Source organism: Zerene cesonia, chromosome 28 (genome assembly GCF_012273895.1).
Source record: "Zerene cesonia ecotype Mississippi chromosome 28, Zerene_cesonia_1.1, whole genome shotgun sequence".
Classification (NCBI taxonomy): domain Eukaryota; kingdom Metazoa; phylum Arthropoda; class Insecta; order Lepidoptera; family Pieridae; genus Zerene; species Zerene cesonia.
This window is the reverse complement of record NC_052129.1, coordinates 1,289,953-1,316,934: the sequence shown is the minus strand read 5'-3', so window position 1 is coordinate 1,316,934 and position 26,982 is coordinate 1,289,953. Positions and strand designations below refer to the sequence as shown.

Sequence of the window (26,982 nt, the reverse complement as noted above, 5' to 3'; positions counted from 1 at the left end):
CAATATCTTGATGTTGACATACAAAAGATACAGAAATTTTTGTAATAAAATTCTGATATCTTTAATACAGGTTACTCTATAACCTAGCAAAGATATCGGTCTTAATCCTTAATTGTTTGATACCTATTTGTATTGCTACAGCGATGTACTTAGCTATAAGGTTAGGTTTCTATTTTTTGTTATTTTTTTTTTTATTAAATACATAGAGAATCAGGTAACTTAACTTTAAATCGAAATGTAAATTTGGTTTTATGGGTGTTTAAATTCAATTCTAAATAAAATATTTTCAAGTGTTCAAAGGAAGGAAATGGATAAAACTGAATGAATATTCGTTTAAACAGTTTATTTCAGTCACAATAAACAAATATCAACTTAAATAAAATATTTAGAATTAACATCAATACGTATTACATCGTCACTTAAACCATATTACTTAAGAGTATTCATGCTTGCAATAATACAAAGGTTTTGGTAACTTGAAAATATTTGCCAACACAGTTCTGTTGAACCTATCCGAGAGTAACGTTCGAATTAATAAAATCATATTACTTCCCATAGGCCCACGGTAAATTTTGTATTTTATTTATAAGTATTATAAAACTAACTAATCGCACAACTTTATATTAATCAATATTTAACAATTTCTCACCATCACTTCATCAACGATACAAAGCTTAATTATCCTTAATGAAGGGAAGTTCATGTGAATTACCAATTAGAGTTGCATTTCATACTTTAAAAGTACAAGCAAGTTATTTTTCGTGCATTATGTACTTTATTCAAAAAGATTTAGCTTAAAGAAATTGGAAAAAGTCCTAACGTCCAAAGTCGAACCTGCGTCGTCAACAACCTTATCATTACGATTCTTAGGGCTAATCTAAATTGGATATAACTAACTACCGATAAGTTATTGGAAATCTACAATCTAGCCGCTACGTGGCGCTAGAAACTAGCTCGACTAAGGGTATCAAGTATGATTTCTGCAAAACCTTATCTGGAAAAGTAAATACATGTATATATCTATTTGATCATAACAATAAATAATAAAAATATGAACTATTAGCTATATTAGATAAATGGCCTGATATAAGTGAATGTTCAAAACTAATTTCTATTGTTAAGTAGATAGATACGAAAATGCTAAAACACTACAAACAGTAAACGAAATAAGAACGTATTCTATTGTTAGTAAGGTGGACACTTAACTTTGCGAGTAAATTATTTTCGCAATGCATTAATATTAATATATTCATATATTTTAAACACACTAGTAAATATGGTATTTCAATGATTTTTTTTTAATATGATATCGATATACTTAGTTAAACTACAGAAACCGGCCTTTTTAGCTCTAAATACAATTTTTTATATACTCATCCACAAATTATTTATTTAAACAATCACACAGAGCAGATTACAAGTCAGGTTGACTCACTTTTACAACGCAAAATTACTATTGGGGACGTTCTGCGACATCTCTATGCAGTACTAACTCGAGTGTGGCACATTGATGGTCCTAGAAAACCTATATAACTCTGTCTTTCCATTGACTGGAATTAGTACTGCTTTAAGACGTCCCGAAACCCTTTGATTCTTCATTACATGTTATATAATGGAAACTAAGTTAGTTTTTTATAATAGCGAAAACGAAAGGTAGATTATTTATTCTAAATACTAAATATACCTACATGGGTCCAACGTCGAGGTGTACCATATCCACAAAAAGGAATAATTACAGTCTGGCTTATCAATAAATGGATATGCGTGGTCATGTGATAAAAAAATATCCACATCGACTTAAATCTCCTTTACGGATCCCTCCGTCCGTGAAAAACAGACTGTTTGAATTAATTTCATTTACCCGTACGTTCGTTATCAAACCAAAACCGCGACAGCAGACGTCATAGCCAATGCAGAATTTATACATTTATGATGTATCTTTGGAATACACATTAAATTAGAAATCATCGAGATTCCAGCTCGATTTCTCTCATAATTCAATAAATACACTTTATATACAAACATAAATAGATATTGAACATGCTTATTTATATAATGACCTATAATTAATTATGGCTATACATAAGTGTTAGAAGTGGAATACAGTTAATTATTTAAATATTTTATAATATAAATGGGCTTTAAAATCGAAATAACCGCTGTCCTGTTGACTTAAACATTCATAGTAAAAGCTGATAAGATTCTGAAGCTAAAGCTCTGTGAAGTATGATAATTATTTTCTAGAAAACAGATCACCGACATCCCGGTGGGGGAGGTAGGCGTAGAACTCCAGATTGTAAAATAGGATCAAATAAGAACAATTCACTTGAAAAATAATCAAGCAACAAGCCAAAAAATATACAGTTCAATAAGAACCTCTTTCGTTTTGCGACATCGGTTGAATACAAATTAGTCAGCAACAACGGTTTTATACTGTGTTAAGTACCGACAGTTTCCGAAATGCACAACACGTATATGTAAATCTATGTTATATCTCTAATTCTCAACTGTTACATTATTTGCAAATAGCATCAGACCATCTTAATTCCGCTCATATAGATGAGTTAGTGTAGAATTATCCAAGTTATTTCGATTTTAAAGCCAACTATTTACCAACTATATTTAATCTACAAATGGTTCGTAGCTAACGGTTCTGAAAGCACTGAAGGCCTAGGTCACAAGCGCGCACTCAACGTTCCAACTCTAACTCAATCGTTGCTAAGGTTCTATAGCGTATCGCACTATACTATAAGCTTGTTTATCGCCAGCCACACTTGAAATACACTAAAATCACTAAAACGTACACAGGGAGGGATTTCGAATAACTTTGTTCTAGATTGCTCCATATTTTATTTCTTGGGGACGAGCACTATGCAGGCAGTGAAGATTAGGACAGATTTAGCATTATGCATGGTGTTAAGTGCTTGTTTATTATATTGGGTGTTACTTATATTTAACTCAATAAGATTGGAATGTTAATGCAACACGAGTAAATAAGAAAAAAATACGATTAACGGAATGGTGAATTTTGGGCTAACATGGTCTAAGTTGAATAGTTCTAATTAATATATAAACTACAAAGTCGTTTCTTCCCAAAAAAAAAAACAAAAAAAACAACTCAATAATAACATCATTAAGACTCGTAAGGTATGGAAGTGTATGGGGGAGATTTTACGTATGTGTGTGGGGGTGAGAGCGTATAAATGATATATTTTTTTTGTGTGTGTATGTGTGTGTTGGCTGACGACAGGCTCTCCGGGCGGCGCTCACAGGCGCGTGCTCTAGATATGGATGGTGTAGAGCCGGCGCTAGGGCGCGGGCGGGGGCGCGAGCAGGGCGCCGAACTGCAGCAGCGCCTCGCGCAGCGCCGCGCCCGCGCCCGCGCCCCCGCTGGCGCCCCCGCCCGCCGCCAGCGACACAACCCACGGGTACAGACCTGATGCAACAAGGATTAGATCAGAAACATCAATCAAGTTTTGTTACACTATTTATCACGCAAAAATATTATCGAGGTTATGCGATTTGCGAAAATATATCTGCATTGATATATCATTTACAAGTTGAATATTTTTATTTTTTTGAAAGTAAAACAATTATACAACAATTAAATTGACCATTGTTCAAAAATTTAAATACGATGATACATACGATACGTACGATAACAATAGAATTAATAAAATAAAAGACACTATGATCATAGCATTAGTTAACACAACATTAACATGTAATTAAAAGTACCAACCGATCAACTTATGCCACGCCGCGGTGTCAACTTTGCCGGGCGGCGCGCGCTTCATAGCCTCTGTTAATGTCGCTACTGCTTTTAACACAAACGAGATCTCCGACACTTGCTGCCTGTAAGCCACATCACTTTTGTAACACATAGCCCAATGAAAAAGGTCACGAAACTTGTATCTGTCTTTTACAAACATAGGGAATAGTAAAGGACCAGGGTATGAACCTTGGTGAACACCAATAAAATAAGACATACATATTTCATTGTATTATTTTTTGTTATTCATCATAATATCCTTTAAAAGAACAATAACTCACCTCGTTAATGTCTCCGCATTTTCATCATCAGTGCTGTACTTCGATATGACTTCTTGGAATCGGTCCAACAACGGCATTATTGCAAGCGGGTCAGCATCTTCTATTCAATTATGAAAAATATGTGTGAAATCTTAGCCTCAAAACAAAATCATTGTTGTCATTTAGGAGGTAGTTTCAGACTTAATATTTTGAAGAAAAGAAAGAATCGCGAATATAAATTTGTTTCATTTTTTGTGTTCTAACTTAATTTACCCTCGACATCGACAAAATTAAGAAAAAAAATATTCTGGAGCCGCATCAAATCGCCTTTATTACAAACATAATCAAATAACTCAAATAAATTTTGCTACAAAAATAATAACTTTGAATTCAATTCTACATTATAATGTATACCTTCATTGCCGGTGATGGAGTCGGCGTCCTCGAGCATGGAGAACTGCAGCAGCGTCTCGAAGCAGGCGCGCGCGAACTCCTCCCGCTCGCGCAGCTCCTGCTCGTTTTCTGGCCGATATTTATATTAATTATATATATTCATTTTAGCAGTGGTGGCTCAGTGGTGAGAACCTCGTACTTCAAAATCGGGGTTCGAGACCGGGCGAGCGTGCAGGAGATATATTAATTTCTCAATTTATTTGCATATGTGGATAACACAGACAACGGTGAAGGAAAACATCGTGGGAAAACCGGCATGTCCAAGAATCAAAAGTTCGACGACATTTGACATCTGCCAACTCGCACTTGGCCAGCGTGGTGGATTATGGCCAGAACCATCATAGGAGGCCTGTGTCCCAGCAGTGGGAACATATATGGGCTGATGATGATGATGATGATGATGATGATGATGATGATGATGATGACGACGACGACGACGATGATGATATATTCATTTAATTATATTTTGCGTGGCACACATTATAGAACAACTATGCGTATAGCGTGTGGCGCGTGGCCCGTAGCGTATGTCCGGTGGCGTGTAGAGTGTAGCGTGTAGCTAGTTACGGGCGTTGGGTGCGAGGTGCGTGCGCGTGTAGCGTGTAGCGTGTAGCGTGTAGCGTGTAGCGTGAAGCGTGTAGCGTGTAGCGTGAAGCGTGTAGCGTGTAGCGTGTAGCGTGAAGCACTCACTGGGGCGCGCGGCGGCGTCGTGCAGCGCGGCGGCGCCCCGGCGCACGAGCAGCAGGGCGCGGGCGGCGGCGCGGCGCGGGGCGCGGGGCGCGGCGCCCAGCAGCTGCGCGCGCACCACGCCCACCACCTCGCGGGCGCTGCGCCCGCCGCCCACCCTGCGCATGCGCATGTAACCTTAGTACTCATCTATTAATCTTTACTCCCCATCATCGAATAATAGGAATCGGTTGATTTATTTAGAAAATTTATAAGCCCGCTCTACTGAATTTGAAATGCAATAATTTTATTCGCCTATAAGGGACTCGAAGTCTTCCGTATTGGTCCTCTTCTCAACATCACTATGTAAGGTTTATTCCCTTACCATCGTCTCAAAATTCGTAAATTTTTAGACTCTCAATAATATGGACTATGGACAATACACCTTCCTCTTAACCTTACTAAAGAAACGCGTTTATAAATTTCAACACTCACGAAGGTTCAAACATAAAAGTCTCGAGCACATCCGGCAGGATGTCCCAAAACTCTTTATAATCATCAGGATTTTCTCTCGCCAAGGGCAACCCCGTCGCCAGTACCTGCAGACAAGTACATAAAGAAAATTTCTTAACCAATTGAAATAAGGGAATAAACTTAAAATTTAGAAACAAAACATTTACAAAAGTAGCCGTAGTAGATTTTCTATAGGGCTTAAGACAAGTCTTTGCAAATAGTATTATATAAGTAAATAGAAACATGATACATGCCTGCAGTAATAAAGAAGAGATCTGTATATTTTCATCCGGTTGGTCTCTCTCGCGCTCGTTACTACGTCTGCGCTTTTCCGGACCACTTTTTTTTACCGCCGAATGTAGAGACTGTAAAATGTAACCATATAGTCAGTTATTTATTGTTTAAGATTATCCTGAAACAAATAATAAATTACTAGGTTTTCGCCCGAGTAGAATTCGCTTATATCGCGCGACATGGTAAGGAGTATTTTAGGTCCATCTTCATACCAAGTTTCATCAAAATTGGTTTGCAAATAACGAACTTTCGTACAAACTTTCATCCCCTCTTTCAATCCTTTCTACCCTTTTTTCGCGATAAAGAGTATCCTATGTCCTTTCCCAAGTTCAGTTCTATCTTCATACCATATTTTATCAAAATCGAATCTGTGGCGTGAAAGCGTAACAGACAGATAGACAGACAGAGTTACTTTCGCATTTATAATATTAGTAGGGATTGTGACAAAACAATCAGAAAAATAAGAATAAGTAAAAAAAAGTACGACAGTTCATCCAATTCGAAGGACCAACTTTTTATATTCAATAAATATTTGTGCGGGCACGCACCTGCAGCAAGTGCGGCAGCGCGTGCGCGCTGTGCGCGGGCGCGGCGCGGTAGAGCGCGGCGGCGGCGGCCAGGCAGCGCGCGCCGGCCGCGTGCGCCGCGGGCGCCCCGTGCGCGCGCGCCGCCCGCGCCAGCGCCGTCAGCGCCGCGAACAGCGCCGGCAGCAGCTCGGCCCGCGCCAGCGCCTCCTGCCGACCGGGCCGGTATTCGAACCGTTTCACTTTACGTTTTGGACTCATTTTATTTACTAGCAAACGGCCCCGCGTTGGACATACGTCATCAACTTGTTTTTGAACAAATGGGACCGTTGTTTGTGAACGGGAAGCGTATACTATCTCTAAGCTATTTTTATCATTACCGCTTTAAACTAGCGCGGTATTTAAGCGAAAAAAATATTTATATATCAACTAGCAACACCTAATAATTTAATTGGCGTCAATACCTTGTGCACGGTGTCGAGGCAATGCAGCGCGTGCAAGCTAGCGGGCGCTCCGCCCCCGAGCCCGTCGAGTGCAGTAGCCGAGGGCTCCACGCTGCAAACCTTGCATAGACACTCGCCCAGCGCCTCCACGTCTTTTGGCGTAAATCTGTATATAAAACCTGTATATTTACGTGCTGTAAGGCGTTTAGTTGTACTTACTTCAGTGTTCATTCCACGTACTAGCTTCCACAGCATCCATATAATCTTATAAACTTTTACATTTATCGTATTATATAGTCTAATACGGTCCGTCCAGTGATAGAAAGTCTTGAGAATATCAACCACTTGACATTTGCAGTATAAATAAGTACACACAACAAATCAATGAATATATATTTATCATTGAATTTCAATCCCTAAGGATATACAAGTGACCAAAACCTAATAAAAAAACCTAATAAAGAAAAAAATAAATTACCATGAAAATAAATGAAACAACTCACGTTGGTCTAATGTGTTGGAATATGAGCGGGAATATTTGCACCAGCGTTGTGAGGAAGCTCAGTGATGGCGAATACGTTTCGGGAGGTTTGCCGTCTTCAGACACTGAAACAGATTTTCCTGTCATTTACTTGCAATGGAGGAGGTACTTAAATTGATAGTAAATGATTAGAAACTCAACAATTTACTGAATACGATATAGATATATATCGAGTTGTGTTTCGGGTCTGCCCACACCGCAGGGCACGTGCAAGGCTATAGGAACAGGTGAAGTGTTACCCGGCGCATGCGCATCGTTCGGCAGGCGCGAAGCGATGCTCCGCCAGGCGGCCCAGGCGGCGGGCCACACGCGCGCGCCCCCCGCTCCCCCCGCGCCCCCCGCTCCCCCTGCTGCCCCCGCTCCCCCCGCCGCCCCCTCGCCCTCCGCGCGCCCCGCAGCCGACACCACCTCCTGGAACGACTTCAACGCCGCAACTGACACCTGCAGAAAAACATGTACGTGTATAGTTAGAGAAAAACACATTTTAATATGATAAAAAATGTTTAAAGTCGTTACAATAGAAACAAAATACACTTAATGGCTTTGTCTTTTTTATTTTATTTTTCGTATTTTACTAAAAATTGGACCAATTTTATTTTGTCTCATAAACATATGCTCCGACAGGCATAATCTTATTAAAAACATAATCTTTGGGAGAAGATAAGTTTTTAACTGTGAGTTTAAGATATTCACTGCAATTAGCGATCTCTTCCAGACAATTTGGTCATCGATGAAAAGCCATAAGGTATAAAATAGGTATAGCATACAGGAAGGATAGCTATAGCATACAGGAAGGCCTTATAAACGAACGAGAAAAGCCAACCTCGTGACTCCTCCTGAGCGCGAAGTCCACGATGAAGTCCAAGAGCGCGGTCCAGGAGCGCGGGAAGTCTCCCACCGTCGTCAGCAGCGCGAAACGCGAGTGGAACACGCGCGACACGCCCGACAGCGTCAGCACCTGAGGCCATGAGGGGAGGGGTACACCAGCTAACAATAGACAACATAATAGACAGATGACTAGTATCTAAATAAAAATTGAAGCATTGTACTTTGGTCCCTGTACCGAAAACTTCAAAATAATTCTAAGGTGACAAACCCAAAAAAAAAACCGTCATATTGAGCACTTCCTTTTTTGCAGTCGGTTATTGATTATTTCACAATAAATTATTGTCGTTTAATGCAATATTTCTCATACCTGTGTCTCAGCCCACTGCTTCTGCGCCGTGTTCCTGGTGTGGTGTATGAGGATGTGCTCCCCGGTGTCCACCTTCTCGGAGCTCGCTATGTTCGATTGTTTTTGAACCTGAATAATTTAGCGCTTCAATTATCATACAACGTTCGCTAGTATAAGTAATTATGAATAAGTAATTATAAGATTTTATACATGCTTTGATACGTTTTAAATTTCACGAAAGCTATTGTTTAAAAATACTTTGTTATTGTTTTGGCCGAAGGAAGTTTCTGTATAAATAAAGTCACAATGATTAAACGGATTGGATGGTGTAAGGTCGGAAGCGTGCCGTGCGCGCCGATGCAGCTGCACAGCGAGCGGCGCGTGCGCAGCCGGGCTGGGGGGGAGGTGCAGCACACAGACCTGCTGCAGCATGGGGAACAGCACGTTGAGCAGCGCGCGCCAGGCGGGCCGGCTCAGCAGCGTGCCGTGCGCGCCGATGCAGCTGAACAGCGTCTGACTTGCTGCGCGCCGTACTGGCGCTCGTGGCTCAGTGCACAGCTCACCTGGAAGGAGAAACTGTTATAAAAAGGATATCTAGAGAGGGCGATTTATAGAAAAAAACCTCAGGTATGTTTCGAAATATACTTTTTTTTTTTTTTTTTTTCCATAAATCTTCTTTTTATTGGGGTGTCTACCCCTCACTGCAAAACTGCCCAATGGCTCGCAGCGGTCGTTAAGAAGATTTATCTACTAGGCACTTATTTAATAAAATTAATTATTTTTTCGACCTGACTCGTCAGATCAAATAGTTGATAAGTTATAATGAACCCAAAAAGGCAACCACATGAATAGATAAAGAAGACTAAATGTAGTGGCCTCCTCTTCAAAGCACCTCAACCACATCACATAAGATCTACATCGTAAAGTTAGATTACTTATATTCTCTGAACATAGCTTTCAAATAACAAATAGGTAATAGAAGGAATTAAAATAATGCCAATACACTTACTCAGGCGAACATAGAGACACATCCACAGCCGGTCCAGCGGCGGCAGGTCCGGACTGCTCTCCGGGCAGGCGGCCGCCTCGCTGGCGAGCGCCACGGACAGCTTGTCCCGGTTGTGGTACAAGTAGTCCGATATGTTCCACTGTTTGGAAATGTTTCGTTAATTAAACGATGGATTCAAACTTAAATAAATACGTAACACCATATTGTAAAAAGTTAAAGTGACTTTGTGCTATAGTATAAACTCTTTATTTAATGCATGTAAGGTCAAGTCTAAGATCTCATACCATTTTATAGAGTTTTGGTGTTAATACATAAGAACACTTCAAATGTGTAAGTGTTTAGTGACGTGTAAGTGCAAATGTTACATATTACATGGGACATATGCGTTAATTAATGTGTAACTGTGTGACGTCATAAGTTTATACTTTATAATGTTGTGTAGGGTGTGCAGGTGTAAACAGTTTAGTGCGGCGTTAGTGATGGAAGTGTTACTTGTACTTGTATATGAAAAGGTATCCATATGTGTGTAGGTGTATAATATAAAATGCGTCGTGACCGAATAATTGTGTTAAATATGCATGAATTGTTTATTACTCGTGACGTATTTTTATGTTACAGTTTTAAAGGTGATGATATTCAGTGTAAAGATAGCCGTGTGTTGTGTAAAGCTGTAAGAGCACGAACCATGAGGCCGACAGCCGTGAGGCTGATGTTGAGCTCCTTGGTCTGGCGCGCGAAGGCGGCGGCGGCGGCCAGCACGCGGCGCAGGCAGCGCGGGCCCGCGCAGCCCAGCAGGTCGCCCGCCACCAGCTGCGCGCACTGGAACGCCGAGCGGACCAGCTGCTCGCTGGGGACACGGGGCCGTATGTCACCGACACACCTCATCAAGTAATGAGGGGGAGAGATATGTACTACATACTATATATAATAGGGGGAGAGGTATATTCTACATACTATATACAACATATAAAACAACTCTTTCATTATTAATAAATAAATAAATAAACTATAAAACATAACAAATGAAAATGGATCCTTGTCATTTAGCCGCTGAATTTCATGTGGGCATATTTTCTGGGCATATCTAATTTAGTACAATCGATAAAGACAGACGCTGACGCTGAGCAGCTGCGCCTGCGCACCCCGCTGCGAGTGTACCTGTGCTGGTCGCAGATGGCGGAGATGATCTCCATCATGAGCGGCCAGGCGGCGCCGAGCTGCTCGCCGCGCGAGTGCAGCAGGCGCGCGGCGCACTCCAGCTGGCGCGCGCGCACGTCGCAGTGCCGCACGCTGCACAGCTCCGCCAGAGGCTCCAGGATTAGCCGCTCGCGGGCCTGCACACAACATAAGGTGCTACTTCTTAGTAAAGGGAAAGAAAAGAAACAAAAGAAAAAAAAAAAACAAAAAGAAGAAACAACTTTATGCACGATTTGGAACACATCAACGGTAACGTACTAGAAATGTTTGTATTTTACAGCGCAAACAGCGGCTTTAAAATTAGCCGTTTGCCTGGTAACGAAAAAATTACAAAGAAAACAAGTTTTCGAGTTAAGTAGCTCGCAAACCTGGTGACGATTAAAACTAGGTCAAATATCCGATGTATTGCATTTGCACGAAAGAGCAATTGAAATAATTTTAACGGAATACACAAAAATCACTGTATCAATAATATTGGACACACATTTTTCAAAGATTACTCTACTATAACTATGTATAGTTATGATGGCAAATGTGCATATATATGTAAACATATCCATTGCCCACTACATAAAAAAACAAGAACACTACTTATTAAAAGGACATTCAGTATAAATAAAATAAAGTTCTGAATACACAGTGAAATGACTGTTCCATCACTTGGAAGAATTCGAACTTACCTCAGTCACCAAAGCTGGATTGTTGTGATGATACTGGAAAGCGGCCTGAACTAAATAAGTGATGGCTTCCACTCCCCACTCTCTCATTCGAATGTGTGGGTGTTGACATACCTGTAGCGACCAGTTTACACTTTAATATTTTTATTTCATTTGATTTATACACTCGATTAATTGAAATAATGTTTCTACCGACATTACATACGAGTACATCTAATTTAGTTTACGAAATAGTACTTTATATATTGATTAAAAATTATATTCGTCCAATATGTGTCACTTTCATTTACATAACGTAAATAAACGTTACATATTTACTTACTTCAAGGAGGTGATTGGTGATGGGTCGCCACATAACTTCAATCCGGTGCATATTGGCTAAACCAGTCTCCAAGAGTTTAGCCACCGCGAACAGAGAAGGTTCCTACAAAAAATATAAACAATAATACTTAAAAAATAATTATTTTTGGAAATTTTTAAAGATTCCTTTGAATCCGTGACTTTATCTGATATGGCATTTCCTAGTATTATAATCTTTACTCAATAAATACTTTAAAAAATATTATGTATCTACCATAAGTATTCACTATTATTAAATAATATCTCACTCACCCTGTTAGAATAAGCTAGCTCCATGGCCTCGTTGGACAATTTACACAACGCGTCAATTAGATGATGAAGAGCTACATCATCCAAATTCTTCGAAGCCTCAAACACCCTGGACAGCATGGCCGATAACGCTGCAAATTTGATAATAAGAACTCATTTAGAATTCACTTTTCATATCGCATTCAATAGAACTTCTAGAAACTATGCCATAAAGATTTTTATCAGGAAAGGAACGCCATTCAAGCCCTCTATAGAACGCTTACTTGTCTATTAAAAATATATTTTATTTAAGCAGATTGCGTTCAATCTTTTATATTCTCCTTTTTTTAATACAACATTCATAGGGTCCCATAAATAATTTTTACCCCTGGATCCATTTCTGATCGCAAAAAAAACATATGTTCACTCTAAACATATATAAAAATTATGAGCTCTAAACATAAAGAATCAAACAAATTTCTCCCGGAAACATCCACGTCGCACAATATTGAGCAATAGCGATTCCTGTGAGCGAAGCGTGCGCTAGCTATAGTGGGTGCAAGAACAAACAAAACCGCGTGCTAAGGCCAGCAAGCTCCAACCCGGTGCGGACGGACACAAGCGACCCTGCCACTGAAAACATGCCACGCCTACTGTGGCTGACGTATTTGTTATCCGTGGACCCATTTGGAACAAGCCGATTGAATCGATTCCAACTTCTCCAAGGAGGTTTTTAAGGCATTTAATCATCACAACGTATATAATATCTCGCTAAAGCAAAAATTTAAGAATACAGAACTTACAGAGTTCTAATTTTTCTATTACTCTGTGAGCCACATCCAAACAAAATTTACAAATACCCCACCTAAGCATCTATGAAAAACTCACAAACGATAAATTCCAAATAAGCACACATCAATCAATATATTCGTATTACAGATATCAATACCGCTCATAACTCCTAGGGAATCGGCCACAGGAACTTGCTGACCTGAAACCAGTGTAAACTGCAACCAAATATAACGACTGATGCTTGTGACTGGTGGTTGAGAGTCATTTAATTCATCAAGATTAGCTATGACGAGGTAATATCTAGATTAAGACACATTTTAATAGCCTCAGGTAAAAAGATTTTATACCTTTAAGAAAGGAAATGATGAGTTATTTGAATTGTTTCATTCATTTATGTTATTTGATAATTAAATCTCTGCATATCATTTAAGTACGTTCAATATATAATAAAAAATAACAATTTTGTTAGCAACAACATAAAATTACAATGAAGTCACAAATAACATCCTTAAGAACAATAAATGCTTGTGTTTTTAATATATTTTACTAGACAAAAAGTAACCATTAAGTTACCTTAACATATTAAAACCCCAATTCTTTCAATATACCCACCCTCAAGTGGAAAAAAAAAACGAAAAATAGTTTTAATTGGAAATTATCATACCGGGTAGATCAGCCATGACCGCAGAGGTGCTCATAACGGCGTTAGCATCCGCGCTGGCCCGACTTGCCTTCATGCTACCCCCTGTGGACGGCTTTAAGCCCAGGATCCACACCTGGACCAAGGGTAGAAGATTTAAAATGTATCCTAACACAAGTTTGATGAAAACGATGAAGAATTCTTGTTGTGTTCGTACATGACTTTTAGTAAATTGTTAGTCTACATAATTTTTCTATTTTCAATACACAACAATAACAGAACAAACAAACATAGAGATGTAAATGCACCAAGTTAGTTCAAATTCTACTGTGGGACTGTAAGATAAATAAGGAAGGATAATTTGAATTCAGAAAAAAAGTCTTGACCAATCGGTATAAGAAATAAGATGTGCTGAGAGTTGCGATTCATACGTTAAAATTATTTAAAGAATGGCAGACAACTTTTTATTAATATAACTCCACTGAATTAGAGTGTTATAGAAAGGCTCTTAGGCCATCTCTGACCAGGTGCTGCAGCGTGGTGAGCACGGGCAGCCAGGCCTGCTGCAGCGTGTCGCCGTCACGCCGTGCCGCCGCAAGCAGGGCACGCATCGCCGTCACGTGGCGGGACGTCACCATTACGAAAGATTGCTGTTGACCTGCTCGTTAATAGAATAAATAGAGTTGGGTATGCTACACGGCTTGGTTTTCAGAATGTATAAGAAGTAAGAAACTAACTATAAACACTTGTGTTTTATTATTTGCGACTATTATATGTTCAGGATTTTTTTTACTTTTGTCTCTATTTTTTTTTATATGATACGTAGATCAAGTTTAATCTAGGATAAATACTTAAAACGAATTTAAATATGGACAAACTGTAAGCTTGAGCACACTTGCTACATTATGGTGATACTTCTTAAGGTATCACTCATATAAGTAACTTTTTAAAACCCTGCATCACAACCAGATATTAATGTTCAAATTTCTTTGGGTCATATTCGACGGCCATGAGTGAGAGCATTTTTCACACACAAAAATAAAATTGTTTTCCAATGTTGATACTCTGTTTCCTATCCACCTTTGAAATCAACAAAAAATAGGTTTGCTTATAAACAACCGCACTTGTCTGAAGACAGGCATGAGCAGTGTCGCTGATACGGTGCAAAGTACGGGATCTAAACAAGTGGGCTACCAGGAGGCGACGGCATGGGAGAGTGAGAGAGAGAGAGAGAGAGACCTGGGGGCTGCGCGCAGGGCAGCGGCGTGCCGACCCACACGACGTGGTGGCGCAGGTCGGCGGGCGGCGCGGGCGCGCGCGCGGCCGGCCACGGGCACGCCAGCGCGGCCAGCGCGCCCAGCACGGGCACGCAGTACTGCGCCGGCAGCGCGCACCGGCACAGCGCGCCCACGCACGCGTCGCGCGCGTTCGTCACGCCCACCTGCCGCAACGTCTCGCTTACGTCCTTATTTGACCTTTATGGCTTCGTCAAACAGAACGCACAGCAAAGCGCTGATCAAGCGGCGCCGTGACGCCGAATTGCTATACGCGGTAATATACCGTCCAACGGAGCGACGCGCTCTAATGAGCGCTAAGAACGCGTTCTATTTGACAAAGCCTATAGTGTCAGATGTCATTTGTAAGATACCGTTTAGTTATGAAAACTGAATTCATATTATTTAATTTTTCCCGACTCTTATGTCAAATTTAAATGCAAAGTTTAGATCACGGAATACTGACATAATTAAATAAAAAAAAAAGGTGTGTGTGCGATTCACACATGATAGAAGTGAAACTTCAATAAATCGTCAAAAGAATGAATAAAATAGTATGTATATTTCTGTCTCATTCTTTGCCGGCTTCATTCTACACTGTTACATTTACCTGACGTTTTTCCGTTGCATCAGGTTTGAAATCACAACGATTCTAAAGAAGTTTCACTTCAAAAAACAAAAAAATAGATTGGCTGTTCGTTACGATTTAACTCAAAATATACCCGATCCGATCAATGGAAAAAAAGATTTATATTGACTAATATTAAAAACTGAATTATTTAGATGTACTTGTCAAATTAAGTATTCCAATACTTTATTTAATCATTGATATTCCTATGACAATTCAATAATCACTCCATTGAAATTAGATAGTGACACATTTCACAAGAGGTTCCAGCTCGAAGGACCACATTCATAATCAGAAAGAAGTCGATAATTATAACTCTAATTTTACCAAACACTTCAATGTTTCTTTACATAGTTTTCTATTTTACAACAAATAACACTTACCTTCCCACTGACTCTGGCAAGGGTCTGTATGGCACGCAGAATGTTCTCGAGCTCGCCAATACTCGCCTCGGCGAGTACGGACAGACCCCACACTAAACCGCACCAGGATGACTTGATTAGCTGGAATTAGTATTTTCTTGTGTTTGATTTTACGCGAGTATTATACATTTAGAAATTAAAATTTTTTTAACGGATTTTAAACGCGATTTATTCATTATATTATTAACCCGAAGTTTCGAGCACTTTACAGCGATCATGGTCACGGGGAGACCGTGACCACGCTCGCTGTAAAGTGTTGTATTTTTTCATTATGTAAATAATATCATTATATTAATATTCATTAATCTAGCTGGAATTATTTCATTATTCACTCTTCAATAGGCATCACATAAAGTATAGTTGCTAAAAAACTACGCTTTAATTATTTAATTAACGAAATTTTCCTCACTATACATAGTATAAATAAGGAAATAATTTAATCTTGGCGATCATAATTAGGAGAATAAGATAAACTCGTAAAATTACTGTATTGTCACCGATCCTTGATATTTTACAAAGTTTGAATTAAATCTGTCCAATAGTGGATCAAAATCGAATAAACAGATCGATTTACTTCAAACACAAAGTTTTTCTCTTTTTGGTGTAGTAGTCAAATAAGTATAAAACTCATAACTAAATAAAACGTATTTAGAAATTGTGTCTTATTAAATTAAGTTCAGCATACTGAGCAGCCAAGAACATGTGAGAAGTATTATATGAAGCTTGTTAGAAATAGGTTGCTTCTTTTTATTAGCACGTCTTATTTATTTAAAGTATAGTATTGAATAGATAAGACGATTATCACTGCAAAATTGTCAGGTAATCAATCTTTTAAATTAATTAATCAACCATACAGACCTGCAAACTGAGCTGTCTCTCTTTCTCTTCTGCTTCGCTGTCTGTCTTCTTAACAAGATTAGAATTCTGATCGGCTTTAGCGTCATGACCGTTATTGGTGATTTCTTCAGTCGCTGGCTTGTTTTGGTCTGATTCTGAAATTTTCCAACGGATTGAAAAATTAAAAAATACTGTTCATTCCCTTTTTTGAGTTTTCTTTGAGCATTTATTATACTACTACTATTATGCTATTACTATAACCACAAAATTTCTGCAAAATAACAATCCACAACAAGACATACACAGCATTTTCTTCACGTTCTAAAATATATTCCGCCTATTACATACCTTTATCAGTGATGGCTTTGGTGTTAGCGTTTACTTCCTTCTCGTCGCTGTCATTTTGCGTGTCGTCGTACAGCTCTTGTAATCTAAAATAAAATACATATTACAATTTCCAAAAAAAAAAAAAAAATTATTTTATAGTCTGGAATCCTACTATTTCTGTATGTATTTCCATACATACCTATAATAATCGTCGCCCTCGACGCTGATAGCTATAGAGCGTATGATCTCGATGAGGCACGCGTACGCGACAGAGATGCCGTAACCCTCTTGTATGGTCGGCGCTTCTGTGCGATCCAGCATTTCTATACTGTAATTATTTTGCATTGAAATCAATCATTTAAAAATTATATTTATATCCTAGAGAATTCTTGTATTGAGATAATTTTTGTAAAATACTGTTTCGACATAATTTTTGTATTAAGTATTATGAGCCACTAGCTGCGCCCCATGATTTCACCCGCGTAAGTACGTATCCCGTAGGAATATCGGGATAAAAAGAAGCCTATATGTTATTCCAGTTGTCCAGCCATCTACGTACCAAATTTCATTGCAATCGGTACAGTAGTTTTTGCGTGAAAGAGCAACAAACACACACAACCATCCTTACAAACTTTCTCATTTATAATATTAGTAGGATGTTATAGGTGTACTTGTTAGTTCATTATTATTTCCTATTATGGCACACTTAAAAAACAATTTATGTACATCTTAAATAAGTATGATTTTTAGATTATTTTCTTTAAAAAACGGTACATTGTGTTATGATATGTATATACTTACTAAACAGATTTCGCAGTCCCCGGTTCAAAGGTGACACACAAGGGTAGCCATACGCCCTTCCAATAGAAACCAGCCTGTTGAGGTACTGCGGTTGAACCTGGTACATGGCGATTTATTAATCATTGTAAATGTGTAGGGTAAATCTTAGTAGTATGCATATTAGATACTTCAAGTAATTCTGTACACTTTCACCCTAATATAAGTTATGTATTTAACATACTTTGGAATATTCCGAATAATAAAAAGTTTCAAGAGGCTTGGATATGTGCGAGGGAAGATACTAGCTCTCCTTGGTTACTGATGGATAGCGCTAATCCTTAAATGGAAGTTAAGGGAAAATTGATTTAGTTACTGAAACTAGTTATCTATCCGTGCTCTCTGATGCAATATTAAAAACAGCCGTATACTACCAAACAATCTAGTTGGCCATGTCTTTGCATATAACAATGATATAATGTTATTAAATGTAATATTATTGTTGGAAACCTTGCATTTATTGTCCACTACTGTGTGTGCTTGGGATGCTGATTATGAAAGTGGTGAAGGTAATAAAAGTAGGATCATCAACTTTAAATTAATTAAGCATTTCATATCCGGGTCACATAACATTACTAAAATGATCATTTTTAATTATTGCTTTTTGATCGAAAGTAGATATTGAATTATTTGCAATCTATAACATAGTGAGAGGTAGATTTGACAGTATTAGTGTGTTCGTTTTAAATGAGTAGTCTCCGAAACCAATGGAGCGATTTGAAAAATTATTTCACCATCAGAAAGCTGCATTATACCTGAATGTCATGGGCTATATTAGATTTTGTTTTATCCCGGATCAGCTCGCGCGAGGTCGGGATGAGCGACCACTGTCAAGATATTTTAAAATAACTAATTCTTTATGTGTAGAAATATCATCTCGACGACGAGGCGAGATCCGCTACCACTACACACGGTGCACGCGCCGCTTCACGCCGGGCACTTGCGCGGGGCCCATACAACCGATGTGGACCTTTGTGTTTTCCTTGCAAAATTGCACGTGAGATTTTTGCACTGGATTTTGGAAGATAGTCTAAAAGAGGAAGGTTATCTATACGGAACGTGTATATTTCAATATTATTAGACACTCAACCTCATTGTCATTTACCAATAATGAACTGCCACCGTCAACTGCCAACTATATAAATGTTTAGATCCTGAACAGCTGTCTATTTCAGACCATGAACATATGGTGCATTTTTAATATATAATTTATTTTGAAACAATAAACTAGTTAAATATAAATATTAAATTGCAGCGAACGCCTTGGATGCCCTCGTGACCCCAGGTCCAACAGATTCCGCTCATTTTCACGTTGCATTCGACGCTGTCAGAGCTTAATAGACCTCTACACTCATATTATAGCCAGTGACAACAATGCGAATCTAAATTTGCGAAATGATACTCAGAGTATGTTTTTTTGAAGTATTAAATAGTTATACATAGTCATTTGTAAGTTTTAAATAATGAATAGCACTTTAATTTAGATTTTATTGATTCCACTCTTCTTTCCTATTTATCATTATAATAAGTATAAAACAAAGTCGCTTTCTCTGTCTATACCTATCCCTCATGTAAGCTAAAATCTTTAAAACTACGTAACGAATTATAACGTTTTTTTAATAGATATAAAAAATTAAAGCGGAACATTATGAGAAAAAATTACAACATAAAAAATCTAAAATAAAATTGACCTCAAGATCTTCTAACAATCATTACATGTACCACTGAAAATAATACATTTCCAGGAAACGAAAGCAGGCGATTCGATGTTGATACAATTCCTATGAATATTGAAAATTACGGAGATTCCCATGAATTGCAAGAAAGAGAAGGCCTAGATGAATATACTTCGGAAGACTTGGAGAATAACGACCCACATTTGTCTGATTTCGAATATGATCACTACGACAATATCGGTGATGAGAATATTTTGGAAGATGTTAAAGTCAGATTAAATTAATATAAGATTTATGTTTAAGGTCACAGCTCACTGGATCCAGGCACCAACACGCCTCCTGCGGATAGCATTCTTTCTTTGGATTTGTGTGGATACGCGCTGACCTCATATACTCCGTAGCGAAAGAATGTTTTTTGTTTGTCCTTCTTTCACGTCGCAACGGAGCAGTTTTATAATATGTTTTTATGTCTGGGAATAGTTTTAAGGTGGAGAGTGGCACAGGCGGCTTTTAACGCGCGGAAACATCTCATTCCCATGGGAAGATGCATTATGATATGCATTTGAACATCTTCTAAATTTTTGTATTCCGATAGATGGTGCTTTATTAAAAATACGACATGTATAACAACTCTCATTTTCCTTTGAACATTCGGGCGAAGCCGCATGCGAGAAGACCAATTAGTTATAACGCTACAAGGCGGTACAGGCCAGGTGGCCAAGTGTGCTGTGACCTTTAGACAACACGGTTGTAAGTATAAACTTACTCCTATTGGAAATAAACATTTGAGATATGTTTAGATTATTAATAATAACAAGATTGCAAGATATAAAATATAGATGTGATTAACACAACAAAATAATATCATCTTAATATTTTTAACACACACACTGATCAAATCTTAAGACCGATGATGTTTCTGGAGAAGGTGAGTTAGTTGATTTTACTTAGTCTGAATAAAAAATATGAAAATATAAATTTTTAAACAGTAGGAAAAATTCGATCACGCGGCTGGATTTGAACCCGTGTTATTAATTGTATCGTGGCAACACCTGACCTCTTGGCGGACCTTCATCCCACCTCGTTAATCGAATTTCTTCCACTCCTTTGGTTTTATGTGCTTTAGGAATTTCATATCGAATTCCATCTATTCTTAAAAAAAATCCCATTCATAAAGCACTAGAAGCTCTTTCTGTTTTATCCCAAGGGAGCATTTAATCGCGATTAAAAGTATCCTATCACCCAAGTCAGCTGTCAGCATACCCTGTCTGTATACCGAATTTCATCAAAATCAGTAGTGTTAACGTGACTGACGGACAATCATCCAAACAAACTTTCACATTAATAATATTAGTGTGACAGTGTGATTTGAACGCTATAGTATATAAGTGTAATACGCAACTATACGCACCCGGCTGCGTGTTCACATTGGCGGCTACGAACAGGCTCTGCACGTAAGCGCCGAGCGCGTTCACTATGTCTTGGAATATGTTCGTCGCGTGCGGCCGCATGTCGTAGCATTCGCAGAATGACTTCAATAGATCTGTAGGTGGTAAGCTTGTTTGAAACTTGGCCTGGTTTAAAGCAAATCTTGTTTCTTCTTGCAAAATTTTAAAAATTTGTTAAAATCCGAGATTAGGGTAATGATGGTGGGTTAAGATAAGATTAAAAAATGACAAATGATATTGCAAAAACCCGTTTAAACCACCAATTTATGACACTTTTGATGCGATGATTACTTTTGAACAAAATTTTTTATGAGAATCATGATACTTTTTGCGTTATGTATTTACAGAAAACAATTTTGTTTCAATAAGGTGATTCAGCGCTTCAAATAAGTTGTCGAATTTCTGTTTATATGGTAAAATAGAGTCTTATAAATATATCAAATTCTATATTTATTTCCGCTATATATATTCTATTATTTATTTCCACTCACCGGGTTGAATAGTCATCTTATGCAACACTTCGAGAGCGAGCGCCCGTTGCCATAACGGTTTGTCGGGATCCAAAAACTTTATCGTCAGTGATAAGAATATCTCACACTCTGTCACCTAGAACAATGAAAATATGTAATTGAAAACTTTGTCCAATACATTAACCCTAAAATTACCAGAAATAACCATTGATTTTTTATCAAGAAAATCTAAAAGAAAACACCTTTATTTTATTTCTGTTATAATCAGATAAAATTGATTTTTCCATTTAACTAAGCACATCACAAAACCTCGGCGCATGCTCACCAACAAATCGTGATACTTGTGCAGTATGATAGACACGAGCCGCAGCAGGCGCATGGTGACGGGGAAGTGCGGGCGGTCGGGCGCGGGGGGACTGCCCCCGGCCGCGCCGCCCGGGATGTGGGGGGCGGTGAACGCTGCCCTGGAAAAGAATACAAGTATGATTAGCTTTTTTCAACCGACTTCAAAAAAAGGAGGTCATCCTGTTCTTTTTTTTTTGTTTTTGTGGATTTGTTACCTCAGAACATTTGACTGGATGAAGATATTTTGATGTTTTTTTTTATTTTGAAAACTGGTGCCTTCCTTGTAGTCCCTTAGTCAATTTGCTCTGATTTTCACAGATTCGTCGGTTTTAGACAATAGTATATGCTATTGCCTACGTCTTCGCTTGCGTTCGCATTGTAAATATAAACCATTCACAACTCCACCGATCGATACATAAATATTATAATGGAAATATATAACCTCACTTATAACCCTCCAAATACACAAATTCACAATTATATAACATTGTTATATGTCTTACAAATTCTTTTTTTAATGAATCATACAGTCATGTACTCGGGCGAGGCCAATATGACCTAACAACTTGAAAAATCCAGACCACGAGCTCTTAAATAAAAAAAATCAGTTTTGCCATAGGTATCAGCGCGAATCATACAAGATATCACAAATCATAGAAATTTTATGGAAATAAATAAGGTATCTATTTACCTGTATTTAACATTCGGCGAGAAGAGTCTTATGATCAATGCGCACACATGTTCTTTCAGCAAAAATCTAAACTCGGATATCTGGAAATAAAAAAGAAATTCATACAATTTATCATTTGTCATTTTCACAAAAAACACCAGGATTGGGGCACTGACCGATAATTACGAGCTGTATATAAATAATTACTAGCTTTTGCCCGAGGTTTCGCACGCGTTAAATTCGGAAAAGTTTAATTGATGATATTATATACATAAACATTCCTCTTGAAACAATAAAAAAAACCATCAAAATCCGTTGTGTAGTTTTAACGATCTAAGCATACATACATAGGCATAGACGCGGGGATCGACTTTGCTTTATGCTATGTAGTAATAGGAACCGAGTGATAAATCTATCAAAATTTGTTATTAAGCCACAACTGGTCCACAGATAATTACATAACTTAGAAAAATACAAGAAATGAATAAAAAATACTGCTCACCTTAAAGAAAATAGCAGAGAAATCAGTGAGCACAGTGTCCAACAACTCCAGACCAAACGTTTTGGGTACGTCGGAGATGCCGACCAGCCAGTTCGCGGCGTCGCCGTTGATTAATTGAATTATATCCTGCAAATGAGAAAATTTAAGAAACTACAGTCATAGTATACATAAACTTTATGGCTGTAGACCAGCACAAAACATTGAGAAAGGAATTTGATAAGCAGCACACTAGGTCAAGTCCCGTGTCCCCTAGTGGGGTATGGGGCAGTTGATATTCATCTGTTACACAGCCTTCTGCGTCCTGCTAGACCGAGGCATTTTTTTTGTGCGTCCCCACCGAGATTCGAACCCAGGATCCTTCGGTTCTACGCTCAAGCGTTAACCACTGAACCGAGGAGGCGGTTAACAAGTAGCACACTACTTAAATAATAATTTCCCAGTACATATATTGCCTATGTCAGTAAGTAAAATTGCAACTTTCAAATGGTGAAAGAATTTTTGAAATCAGTCCGTTGCGTGAAAACATTAAAAACGTACAAAATGATTTAATATTTAATATTCCTTTTATAGGATGATCATTATTTTAAACGATGAGAAAGGACAAGTACCTGTAAAATAAGATAAGCATCAACAGCGCACGGCTTCAAATCTTTCGGTGCTTTCTGATTTGTCTGAATTCTGACATCAGCTGGGTTCACCTTTAGATTACCTGAGAAAATAGTATGAACAAACATAAATTTTGTTTTATGATTATAAGCAATTGACCAATATCAAGATACTAAGATCCATTCATACTTTGATCAGCACGAAATTTCCATTAGTTTTTTTTTTTATGTCATAGCGGGCAGCTGAGCTGGTGGTTCGCCTGATGGTAAGCGATCACCACCGCCCATAAACATTCGCAAAGGTAGTACCTCCGTGAATGCGCTGCCCGCTTTTATGGGGTAAGGGAAAAGGAAAGGATTAACGACTGGAAAGAAGGAATGGACTGGGACGGGTGAGGAAAAGGAAACGGGCCTCCGGCTCCTCCACTCAGCGTACAAAACACAGTGGCATGCCACTATTTCACGCCGGTTTTCTGTGGGTGTGTGGTACTTCCCCGGTGCGAGCTGGCCCAATTCGTGCCGAAGCGTGCTCGACGCCCACAATAAAGTGTTTGAATTCAATATTATTTACTATTGTTGAACAATGAAAATAAGCCGCAAGCATAATCTTCACTTCTTTTGAAAAAAAGATTCTATTGAAATTATTTATCTCAAAAATATTTACCTTCTGCCTCCGCCAAAGCCCTCTCAAACACCAAAGCAACCAGTTGCCTTACAGTTGCAGCTGCAGCGTGACTGGTGCTAACATCGCGCGTTTCGCTCGTTGCCACCATACGCATGCAAAGCACCATTGTCTGTGTAATGATTATTACATATAGAATAATAGGAAAATAGTAGTAAAATATATCTTAAGAAATTGTACTATCTCATCTGTAATAGTTATAATAAGCCTAAGCCCATGAAAAATTACAATCATATATCATTGTCCCACTGCAGGCATCTTTAATACAAACTTACTTTATACTATAACTAGCTGCACCCGGCAAACGCTGTTCTGCCTTACTCTTATCGTTTAGTGGTATGAAAAATAGATGTTAGTCGATTCTCAGACCTACCCAATATGCTTACCAAATTTCAGAGGAATCGGTCAAGCCGCTTCGGAGGAGTATAGAGACTAACATTGTGACACGAGAATTTTATATATAAGATAAACATTACAACTTTTATTCTAAATTAAAAATTGAGCATTTAATTTAGTAAATTTCACTTACCCTAGCCAATGTATCGCCATGTACAAGGTCGGATGTAGTCATTAGCAAAGCCGCGGTTTGCAACAGCTTAAGTTCCAGCATATTAGCTTGACCCAAGTTAAATAAACAGTCTACTATATGCCTAGCCCCTTTCGCGTCTATGCCCTGTTGAGCTATAAGGCGCTGGATGGTACCTAAGCAAAACTAAAACAAACAAAAAGATATGTAATACTATAGCTATACTTATAAAGTTTGTAAGTAAAAGTAAATATAGTCAATCATCTTATTTTGGACAATTGTTTGTGTATATTTGACATTTAATTTTTAGTTTTATAGCATTGAAATGCTTTAATAAATGACAAAATTTGAAAAATTAAAAAAAAAAATTGATCAGGTCATATACTTATTTTATAAAACTCTGAATTAACAAAACAATGGGGCAGCTAATTATCTACTTGTTTGTTTCTTTCTTTCACATAATGACGGGCAATTTTCTGGAGATAATTAGGAGGCTAGACAGTGACATAGGCTACACAAATAACTCCCTTTACATGTTTCGAAGCCACATTCAATGGCAATACATTCAAAGGTTTTGAATATTAACACAATCAATTAATTTAAATCCAACATTTTATTTGAAGCTAATTAATATTTACACATAAACTGACTAAAAGGATATTAATTGATTATTTCATTGACTTAAGCATTCAAGATGAATCTCATTAGATAACAATTAAAAAGTAACATCACAAATGTATTTCAAAATGGTCTCATCATTTATAGATTATCTGTTGAATCATAGCTTTGGATAACTTTTGGTAATTGGTTATTTAAATAATGTCCATTACCAGAGGTAGCAAACAAGCATGCTAGATAATATGACTAATAATAACTCACATAAAAAACTCAATTTTTTAAATAACAGACAAAATATGTATGTGACTTATCTAATTTTATTGTATTCTTCAAAGACATTTTCATTTATTAGCAGGTGTTGTGTAACAATAAAATGCAAGATATTTTATACTGATAGAAACTTACTTTGTTTCAAATATTTTATTAATCCTTATGAAAATGCACAGCTTAGTATATAATTTCAGTAATTAAAATTATTGTTTACCTTTATGATTTTCACATCTTTTGATTCACATCCTTGCACTAGAGGATAAAGTATCTGATTAACAACACCATACAGAGAAGCTTGTGGATTATTAGCAGCTAATGATAATTTTTCTACTGCTTCATCACAAGCCTGAAAGACAATAAACATTCAATAAATATATAATGTTGAGAAAAAAACCGCATAAATTTAATAAAATGGAATACATAACATTTAACTTATCAGAACATTACAATTTTTTTCCCCTATTAGAATAAAAAATTTAGCTATACATGAATATTTCTGAACTATGTCACAATTATGTAGAATATATGAAATAAAATGTATAGATACAAACCTCCCTTATCTGAGGATATTTTTTCTTGGTTTCCAAACTCAGGGTTTTAAAGTCATTTTGTAGGACATCCATGAATTTCCTCGTGGAGTCATCGCCGGTAACAGCGCTAACAAATGCCATGTTTATTTATGCAAAATATAAGGAATTACTTCATGTTTTACAGCAAAATTAAACAAATTATAAAATATGCCATGTATACAAATCGACATCTGAAATGTCAGTTCAAAAATTATATCAATATTTATTGCGTCAATGTCAAAATATTTATTATTGGAGTAATGCTTAAATCATATATTTCAATTTAAAATATATAGATTTATGTGCATTTAACAAACAAAGCAATACGTGGGTATTTACATTTTTATCTACAACAATATAAAATAAGACGCCATTTATAATTTCAGAACGTTATGTTAAGTGTTCTCTTCTAAATAAATTATTAAATGAACTCTCTTTAGACACAAGACCACAGATTAATTACTAGTTATTCTTCAAGACCATTTTAGTCAAAAGAACTTAAAACCTACGAATTAAAAACCTACATGCCCTATCCTTGATTCTATTCTTGACAATTTGTGAGGTTGATTCTAATTTGCATGGATATGTATTTTTGATTGTGTTTGTTATTTTTCGGCAAAACCTGCTGACCTTAATAAAAAATTGTCACAGAGGGGCTTAAATATTATGCGAATACCAAGCTATTTAAGATTATTTTATCAATAAAACAAGATTCATTTTCATAACAAGTATG

General features: G+C 37.6%; 1 protein-coding gene across 1 annotated transcript; it reads right to left on the bottom strand.

Moving 5' to 3' along the window:
• Positions 1–322: 322 nt before the first annotated feature.
• Positions 323–26,436, bottom strand: LOC119837581 (protein MON2 homolog). The gene is made up of 39 exons (XM_038363227.1): positions 26,232–26,436; positions 25,895–26,026; positions 24,796–24,978; positions 24,249–24,378; positions 23,588–23,688; positions 22,980–23,105; positions 22,499–22,578; positions 21,788–21,926; positions 21,484–21,598; positions 20,956–21,087; positions 17,833–17,929; positions 17,231–17,359; positions 17,053–17,135; positions 16,726–16,859; positions 15,829–15,948; positions 14,783–14,984; positions 14,068–14,201; positions 13,568–13,679; positions 13,061–13,102; positions 12,136–12,263; positions 11,846–11,947; positions 11,527–11,637; positions 10,808–10,983; positions 10,334–10,496; positions 9,650–9,788; positions 9,061–9,203; positions 8,662–8,769; positions 8,290–8,424; positions 7,706–7,907; positions 7,429–7,531; positions 6,947–7,091; positions 6,507–6,692; positions 5,919–6,029; positions 5,647–5,750; positions 5,176–5,330; positions 4,447–4,554; positions 4,054–4,153; positions 3,743–3,855; positions 323–3,436 (listed from the first exon to the last, which is right to left on the bottom strand). The coding sequence occupies exons 1-39, from the start codon at positions 26,349–26,351 to the stop codon at positions 3,309–3,311; spliced, it is 4,971 nt and encodes a 1,656-aa protein (XP_038219155.1). The 5' UTR covers positions 26,352–26,436; the 3' UTR covers positions 323–3,308.
• Positions 26,437–26,982: the final 546 nt, after the last annotated feature.

Bases quoted from the DNA above. Each gene is read 5' to 3' on its own strand.
- LOC119837581 (XM_038363227.1), bottom strand. From the start codon at position 26,351: ATGGCATTTGTTAGCGCTGTTACCGGCGATGACTCCACGAGGAAATTC. The intron at 14,202-14,782 runs GTCTCTCTCTCT...ATTAACGAGCAG, and splicing joins GCCCTGCGCGCAGCCCCCAG to GTCAACAGCAATCTTTCGTA. The intron at 5,331-5,646 runs GTGAGTGTTGAA...GCGCATGCGCAG, and splicing joins ACTTTTATGTTTGAACCTTC to GGTGGGCGGCGGGCGCAGCG.